We start from the raw sequence: 9045 nt of genomic DNA on the forward strand, positions 1-9045 counted from the left end.
AAAGGGACACGTTCAGGGCTCATTTTTTCAATGGTAGCAATTGCACCCAACTTGCAATAGTTTGTAGAAGCACCAGAAAACGAGATTCATTTAAATTGCAGCCAAGTTGGGTATATAGAACATTTCTGGGATTTTTTATTTCAGCTAATGAAACATGGGACCAACACTTTACATGTTGCGTTTATATTTTTGTTCAGTGTATATGTACACACACATACATATATATATATATATATATATATATATATACAGTGCATTCTGAAAGTATTCAGACCCCTTGACCTTTTTTCACATTTGGTTACGTTACAGCCTTATTCTAAAATTGATTTAATTATTTTCCCCCTTTCAATCTACACACACAATCCCATAATGACAAACCAAAAACAGTTTTTACATTTTTTAGAAAATGTATTACAAATAAAAAAATACCTTATTTATAAAAGTATTTAGACCCTTTGCTATGAGACACGAAATTGAGCTCAGGTTTCTACAACTTGATTGTAGTCCACCTGTGGTAAATTCCACCCCTTTATGTTAATTTAGTCATATATGCAAATACTCCCAGTGTATTCGTGCAAAGGTAGCACAAATAATATTCTTTATTTTAACACAAAATATTTAAAAAAATACCTGATACCATTAGAAAATGTACATATGAGTGCATCCTAAGAAAAAAAGTGAGATTTTACAATATATTGAATACCTGAATTCCCATCAAAATCCCTGAACTCCAGTCATTATATATGTATATGTCAGTAAAATGTTTATGTGATATAATTCAGTCAATATTTGGTTGATTTTAAAATGTCTACACGTTTGGAGTATCTTCATCCATTGTCAAACTGTTGCATTAATTAGAATTGTTAAAAAAACAAAAAAACAAACAACATCTCAACAACCTAGTGGTTGATTTCTCCCTAACCATCAAAATAGAGCCTTGAATCTCATAGTGACGTACCTCACTGTCAACATTGGTCATCTAGCTAGCCAGCAGGGTTGCATTACAGATAGAACAATTAGACAGATTGTTCACCGCATGTTTGTTTCCACTTACTACCAAATATGGTAGTGAGAGGAAGGTTAGTTGCCAGCAGTGGGAGATGGAATGAGATGATTTTTTTTGTCTACATTCTGCAAACTTTCTCATCGATGAAACATTTGATCTCAATACAATTTTTTGTTCCCAAAAATAGAATATGTTACGAAAAATGTGGACCAAGTTCAGTAGACTTTACTATTTGCCAAAGTAAAAAAAAACGTTGTTTAGAAAGAGTGCGTAGACAAATTGAGTTATAGCGGATACTTGACAGAGTAGGCGTTCCCTAACGAAAATATGCGCTAGCTCGTGCTTGGCTCTGCCCACTATGACTCGTTTGTTAACGTTTGAAACGACTGGCTGTGGACTATCTTGTTTTTATAAAGATCTTTGGTTACATCGCTTTCCATTGGACTAGACCAGAGTTTGCTAGGCTGGCAAACTATATAACGCAGGTTAGGTAGTGAATGACGATGGATACACAAGCAAATGGTACAGAACTCTTAACAAAATCATATTTTGACATTGTAGTGGCTATTTCTGTTTTGTTTTTTTGCTTAGTGACATTTAGAATATCATCTTTGTGGATTTATTTATCTACCGTATTCCGGTTTCAGCATGAGAAATCATTGAAGTCCCACATTCCACTGAGATACTGCGAGGATCTGCGCAGTCACGGAAACGGAGCCTCACAAATAAAACATCTGGTCACAGATTAGGAGCCACGCAGTATCTCGCGGGAATTTGGGATTTTGTCAGTCATTTTTCATACCGAAACGGATTAGATACATAAATGCCCACATATGATGTTGGGCTGTTTTTTTTTTTTTTTTACCTTTGCTGTAGATGCAACTGAAGTCCTTGGTTATGCTGCAGGTGTTATCACTTGCTGTATGTGGAGGGTTGATGTCAGAGGAGCTTCTGTGATGTTTACTCTCTGCCAAAACCTGCCCACCTGGTTTAGCATGTTCAATTATGCTTTCTGGAACAATTAAACCCGGAGTACAAGATGATCCAATACAATATTGACATGTCTATATTGTCATGTGGAATTCTTTTAATTTTGACATTAGGCCTGTATCCAATATATTTTTTATTTATTTATTTAACTAGGCAAGTCAGTTAAGAACAAATTTACAATGACAGTCTACACCCCTGGACAAACCTTCCCCTAACGACACTAGGCCAACTGGGCCAATTGTGCACCGTCCTATGACACTCCCAATCACGGCCAGTTGTGACACAGCCTGGGAACTAACCAGAGTCTGTAGTGACGCCTTAGACCGCTGCGCCACTCGAGTGGTCTATGTTGGATATGTTTTTTTTTTGCATACCATGTGAATCTAACATATTATTCAAATAGATACGCTACCATTAATAAGTTGTCATACTTACAGATATCATACATGAAAACTTGCCATGCCATTCAAAATACATGAAGAGTATAGCCAGAAAAAGGACAGTTATTTTACATTTTTAGCCCCCCCCCCCCCATCTTGACATAACCCATAGAGATACCATAGAGATACATCTAAATAATTGATATGCTCATTTGACTGACCTGGTAGCTGCAAGTAATCCATAATGTGTCCACATATGATTGAGTTCTGGGAGTGAAGTTTGTCCAGTATCTCACTGTTCCACTGCTGCCCCTCCATGAGATGCACCTGGAATGGTTTTGTGGAATATATAACCCCCTGGAGGAACTAGGCGTGGTGGTGGGCGCATTATGACACAAGGCTATTCAACCTGAATGAAACAGGTAGCCTAAATCATTCCAAAAACCTTTGAGAATGAGAGCCACCCCAAAATGTTTCTGACAATCACTAGCTAGCTACCACATCAATTCATTATGATCTCTTCTGTCTTTTTTTGTCCTTTTGTGTGTAATTATTTGGCTCAAAATATGTTTGTGTGTGCTACTCAACCTGCATACAGTACTCTGAAGGATCAAAAAAAGACTTGTGAATGTTACCTGCATTTGGTCTGAGGACACCATTGAAATATTATATTAAAACTGGCAACTGGATTTATAGGACAACAAAATTGTTATTATTGCTTTGTGAGAATGCATGACTCCCTGTCAAAATAAAGGTTAAACAAAATGAGCTCCCACTCCTCCCACACGCTGACCTTTGACATCACCTACTAAGGAAATGACCTTGAAGACAGCATTATTGGCAGTTAAATGCAACAACCTTTCATGGCATTCAGTGTTTACATAGCCTTTAAAGTAGACATTCACTTTTTAACTTCATGATTTAGGCTATATGGTAGTAACGTGTGGCGTCATGTAATATTTTGCTTTCAAATTACAGCTCCATCCACTTTTCTTTTCAGGTGATTATCAACTATATATAACCATTTCAAGGACTTTGCCTTAGACAGCTCTAATTAAAGTACCTTTTATTTTTGCAAACTTCAGCACTTAGGATAGGCTACTGCAGTAACTGTGGAAGGCAGGTTACAGAACTGTATCTACTGCCGCTATATAGAGGGATAATTTGACTGTGCTCGTGTGTCCTATTTAGACAACCTGCTGAACTGGTTTGGTTGGTATGTCAGTACTTGCAAGAACTTGAAAACGTTTTGTGGGCTGACATGCATTCTGTAACTCACAACTGCTTCTTGAACTAAAAACTTCAACCTGGACTAAGCCCATAAGATTGTCTTAAGATATTTTCAGCAACGTCTTGCAGGAACTTCTCCTTAGGCTGCTGAGCGATAAAGATCTAGAGGTCAACATCCTTGCCAGTCCATACCAGATACAGGTTTGCTCATTATCTAGGCTTCTTTTATTTTTTTTGTTCAATGACAAAAATGGTTTATTGTACTTTATCCTTATAGTCATACACAGGGTCTTGAAGGACACAGGCACACACAACACACACAGGGCAGGACATGACCAAGTAGTCTTTGGACTTTTTCAGTATGAGTGATTTAATGAACATTACTGAATCACACACTGCCTTGACAAATGTCTTCTATCTAATAGGGTAGATGGATCCAGTCATGGATTTAACTAAGTACAACACAACTGTAAAGAAGAGGGGAGGCGAGACCAAGAGCATGAAATATCTGTGAGTCTCTCTCTGGATGTGCAATGGTTCCCTAATCTGCATACTCATACTGAGGGAACAAGACTATTTGTCGTTTGACATCTTGTGCCTGTCATTGACACAACAGACCAAACTCATGATTATGGAACCCGTCTCACAACAAAACCTCATGTTAGAATGTCAGATCTGTCTGAACTGCTACAATTTGTGGCACAGGCCCAAGCTCTTGGACTGCCAACACACCTGCTGCTCTGTGTGCTTGACCCAGATGAAGATGAGCCTGAGTGAGCTGCGCTGCCCCTGGTGTCGCTCTGTCACCACCCTGCCACCTGGGGTCTCCGTCTCCCAGCTCCCAGATGACCCGGACATTATGGCCGTCATCTCTGTCCCATCCCCCCCAGAATACACACCTGTCTTCTTCAAACAGCTGCTTAGTAACACCTGCTACCTGTCTATAGACCACCAAGAGAGGGCCACAGTGCCTGGTGAACATTCAGGTAGGCACCTGCAGGCTGGGCAGACAAAGGAGATGTCTCCAGTGCCTGTGTCTGACGAGGGAAGCCCAGGGTTGGGGGAGGAACATGGGGAGAGGGAGAAAGGTTGTTGTAAGAGCTCGTTCACGACCAGGGCAGGCTTAGTGGTTCTTCTGGGTTGTGTCCTACTCTTACTTGTGTACATTGTACTGTACAACATGAAATGCATTTACAAACGGTTCACCATGATATCCTGTGCCTAAAAGACTGGATACTAATAAGCTGTTTGGAATCTTTCTATCTCACTCCCCAAAATGACTGGACATTGTCACAATGCCAGTATTCAGGCTATTTCTTAACCAGAGATAGTGCTGTCGTACTGAGGGAAGAAATGGTTGTTATACTTTGTTTTAGGAATGTGTACAGATATAATGATGAATTTGAATTTTTCAAAGGATTTTTCATATTGTTGTGCAATAAAGAGTTAAGACAATATAACCAATCACCATCATTCCAGCTTCTCTATTGTGATTCATTCAAAAAATAAAAACAAAATCCTACTTGTGTTCATTCATATGAGAAACATAAAAACTGACCCATTTTAGAGCTCATGATTGGATTTGTTCAAGTCTTCCTTTTTACCTACAGATGGTAGTGATGGACTTTTTAGTGAAATTTTACTCTGAATTTTAGGCAACACACAATAACGGCAATATGATTAAACACTTTAATAACCCTTCAGTTGATACAATTACTAAATTACAGCGTCAACTGTTGCCTACTTAACATTAATATTTTGAAATGTTTTAATATTTTGAAATGTTTGAAAATATCAAACTTGAGAAATTATATATAAAACATTAAGATATACAGTGCATTCAGAAAGTATTCAGACCCCTTGACCTTTTCCACATTTTGTTACATTACAGCCTTATTCTAAAATGGATTCAATTGTTTTGATTCCACATCAATCTACACACAATACCCCACAGTGACAAAGCAAAAACAGGTTGTAGACATTTTAGCAAATGTATTAAAAATAAAAATTGAGCTATCACATTTACATAAGTATTCAGACCCTTTACTCAGTACTTTGTTGAAGCACCTTTGGCAGGGATTACAACCTCAAGTCTTCTTAGGTATGAAGCTACAAGCTTGACACACCTGTTTTTAGGTCTCTCCAGAGATGTTCGAGTGGGTTCAAGTCCGGGCTCTGGCTGGGCGACTCAAGGACATTCAGAGACTTTTCCCGAAGCCACTCCTGCGTTGTCTTGGCTGTGTGCTTAGGGTTCTTGTCCTGTTGGAAGGCGAACCTTCACCCCAGTCTGAGGTCCGGAGCGCTCTGGAGCAGGTTTTCCTCAAGCATCTTTCTGTACTTTTCTCCTTTCATCTCCTTCCGTCTGACCACTCTACCATAAAGGCCTAATTGGTGGAGTGCTGCAGAGATGATTGTGTTTCTGGAACGTTCTCCCTTCTCCACAGAGGAACTCTGGAGCTATGTTTGAGTGACCATTGTGTTCTTGGTCACCTTCTTGACCAAGGCCCTTCTCCCCTGATTGCTCAGTTTGGCCTGGCGGCCAGCTCTTGGAAAAGTATTGAGGGTCCAAACTTCTTCCATTTAAGAATGATGGAGGCCACTGTGTTCTTGGGGACTTTCAATGCTGCAGAAATGTTTTGGTACCCTTCCCCAGAGCTGTGCTACAACACAATCCTGTTTCGGAGCTCTACGGACAATTCCTTCAACCTCATGGCTTGGTTTTTGGCTGACATGTACTGTCAACTTTGGGACCTTATACAGTGCCTTGCGAAAGTATTCGGCCCCCTTGAACTTTGCGACCTTTTGCCACATTTCAGGCTTCAAACATAAAGATATAAAACTGTATTTTTTTGTGAAGAATCAACAACAAGTGGGACACAATCATGAAGTGGAACGACATTTATTGGATATTTCAAACTTTTTTAACAAATCAAAAACGGAAAAATTGGGCGTGCAAAATTATTCAGCCCCCTTAAGTTAATACTTTGTAGCGCCACCTTTTGCTGCGATTACAGCTGTAAGTCGCTTGGGGTATGTCTCTATCAGTTTTGCACATCGAGAGACTGACATTTTTTCCCATTCCTCCTTGCAAAACAGCTCGAGCTCAGTGAGGTTGGATGGAGAGCATTTGTGAACAGCAGTTTTCAGTTCTTTCCACAGATTCTCGATTGGATTCAGGTCTGGACTTTGACTTGGCCATTCTAACACCTGGATATGTTTATTTTTGAACCATTCCATTGTAGATTTTGCTTTATGTTTTGGATCATTGTCTTGTTGGAAGACAAATCTCCGTCCCAGTCTCAGGTCTTTTGCAGACTCCATCAGGTTTTCTTCCAGAATGGTTCTGTATTTGGCTCCATCCATCTTCCCATCAATTTTAACCATCTTCCCTGTCCCTGCTGAAGAAAAGCAGGCCCAAACCATAATGCTGCCACCACCATGTTTGACAGTGGGGATGGTGTGTTCAGCTGTGTTGCTTTTACGCCAAACATAACGTTTTGCATTGTTGCCAAAAAGTTCAATTTTGGTTTCATCTGACCAGAGCACCTTCTTCCACATGTTTGGTGTGTCTCCAGGTGGCTTGTGGCAAACTTTAAACAACACTTTTTATGGATATCTTTAAGAAATGGCTTTCTTCTTGCCACTCTTCCATAGAGAGTTTGCTGCACTGAAAGTAAAGGGGCTGAATAATTTTGCACGCCCAATTTTTCAGTTTTTGATTTGTTAAAAAAGTTTGAAATATCCAATAAATGTCGTTCCACTTCATGATTGTGTCCCACTTGTTGTTGATTCTTCACAAAAAAATACAGTTTTATATCTTTATGTTTGAAGCCTGAAATGTGGCAAAAGGTCGCAAAGTTCAAGGGGGCCGAATACTTTCGCAAGGCACTGTATATACACACAGGTGTGTGCCTTTCCAAATCATGTCCAATCAATTGAATTTACCACAGGTGGACTCCAATAAAGTTGTAGAGACATCTCAAGCATGATCAATGAAAACAGTATTCACCTGAGCTCAGTTTCGAGTCTCATAGCGAAAGGTCTGAATACTTATGTAAAGAAGGTATTTCTGTTCGTTTATTCTTATAAATTTACAAACATTTCTAACAAACAGTTTTTCCTTTGTCATTATGGGATATTGTGTATAGATTGATCTGGTAAACAATTATTTAATCAGTTTCAGAATAAGGCTGTAACGTAACAAAATGTGAAAAAAGTCAAAGGGTCTGAATACTTTCCAAATGCACTGTATAGGCTACAATATAGTTGTACACAAATAAAATGAATGTAGAAATGAACTGGCTACATTCTAACAATTCCCTGATACTCTGGAATACAAAAATCATATTTGTATATATTTTTACATAAGGACTGTAATTACACAACAAAACATTTAGAGATATATTTAGTTTTCTGATTGTTTTTACCCATTTCCCTCTAAATGCATGATTTACAGTTAATCTGAGCCACAATCTGATTCATAAAGTGGTCTCAAACCTGATTCACAAATCGGTTTCAGTCCTGATGCAGATGTCATGACCAAGAGAAGCGATCTCCTCCAAGAGGTAGTCCACATCCTCTGTCTGTGTGGCTGGGTTGGAGAAGACACATCGGAAGAAGTTAACTTTGTCTCCGAGCGGCTGATAGCCAATCATGGCCATCCCCTGCTCCATCATCTTGGCTTTGATCTTTGGTGCCACCTTAGAAACCAAACAGTGATTTAGATTTATAGAGTATGAACAGAAGTCAATGTGCTGCTGCTAGTAATGAAGGATTACATATACAGTATCTAATGGATAAAGAACCACAAAGGTTGAATTAAGACGCATCTAATATATCACTAACATTAGAGATCCAAGGTGTAGCATTACCTCATGGAGTCTCCTGTTCCTCTCAGGACCTGGGGACATGTTCCTCAGACTTGGTGGGATGTACCAGAAGCAGACGTTGCTGTGTTCAGGCTGCATGGGGATGTATCACAGATAAAAGGCTTACAACGATTCATCTCACTGAGGAATTATTCAATATCTACAAGGGACTTTAAAAAACAGACTTACTTTGCTTTTGAAGACGAGTTCAAAGTCTGGTCTTTGTTTGAGTTTGTCAAACAAGTGCTCAGCATTTTCCAAACATTTATTGACCTGTGATTCGAAGCCTTCTGAACCCTAAGAAGAGAAATATATAAAGTATATATATATATATAAAGCACTATAAATGTATCAAGGTGGGAATGAAGTTAGTTTTATTTACCAGTTGATAAATAAATATATAAAATCCATGTGAGTATGTTACATACCTTGGCCTTCCACATGAGCCAGAGCTTGAAGACATCAACATGCCTGCCACACTGAATGGTCTTGTCTCCGGTGTCATAAGAGGTGTCGTAGTGCTTGTCAGTTTGGAAAAGGTATTCAGCACACATCTGATTGCAGTCTTTCA

General features: G+C 39.1%; 2 protein-coding genes across 6 annotated transcripts in view; one reads left to right on the top strand and one right to left on the bottom strand.

Moving 5' to 3' along the window:
* LOC139386650 (glutamate decarboxylase 1-like) overlaps positions 1-9045 on the bottom strand; it is a 45508-nt gene that overhangs the window by 17377 nt on the left and 19086 nt on the right. For 2 of the 4 annotated variants that reach the window (XM_071132410.1, XM_071132409.1), the window contains exons 1-2: positions 2598-2694; positions 1872-2018 (exon numbers count right to left, since the gene is read on the bottom strand). In XM_071132410.1, the coding sequence (XP_070988511.1) occupies positions 1872-2018; positions 2598-2694 (244 nt within the window). Of the gene's footprint in view, positions 1-1871; positions 2019-2597; positions 2695-9045 lie in introns of those variants that run through there. The other 2 variants (XM_071132412.1, XM_071132411.1) reach the window with 2 other exon arrangements.
* Positions 3698-5098, top strand: LOC139386651 (E3 ubiquitin-protein ligase RNF152-like). 2 transcript variants are annotated; one of them, XM_071132414.1, is made up of 2 exons: positions 3698-3807; positions 4037-5098. In XM_071132414.1, the coding sequence occupies exon 2, from the start codon at positions 4133-4135 to the stop codon at positions 4829-4831; it is 699 nt and encodes a 232-aa protein (XP_070988515.1). In that variant the 5' UTR covers positions 3698-3807; positions 4037-4132; the 3' UTR covers positions 4832-5098. The 2 variants fall into 2 exon arrangements, with proteins under 2 accessions (XP_070988515.1, XP_070988514.1); XM_071132413.1 differs by having other exon boundaries at positions 3758-3807; positions 4032-5098.

This window comes from Oncorhynchus clarkii, chromosome 28, assembly GCF_045791955.1.
Source record: "Oncorhynchus clarkii lewisi isolate Uvic-CL-2024 chromosome 28, UVic_Ocla_1.0, whole genome shotgun sequence".
NCBI lineage: Eukaryota > Metazoa > Chordata > Actinopteri > Salmoniformes > Salmonidae > Oncorhynchus > Oncorhynchus clarkii.

Bases quoted from the DNA above. Each gene is read 5' to 3' on its own strand.
- LOC139386651 (XM_071132414.1), top strand. From the start codon at position 4,133: ATGTGCAATGGTTCCCTAATCTGCATACTCATACTGAGGGAACAAGAC.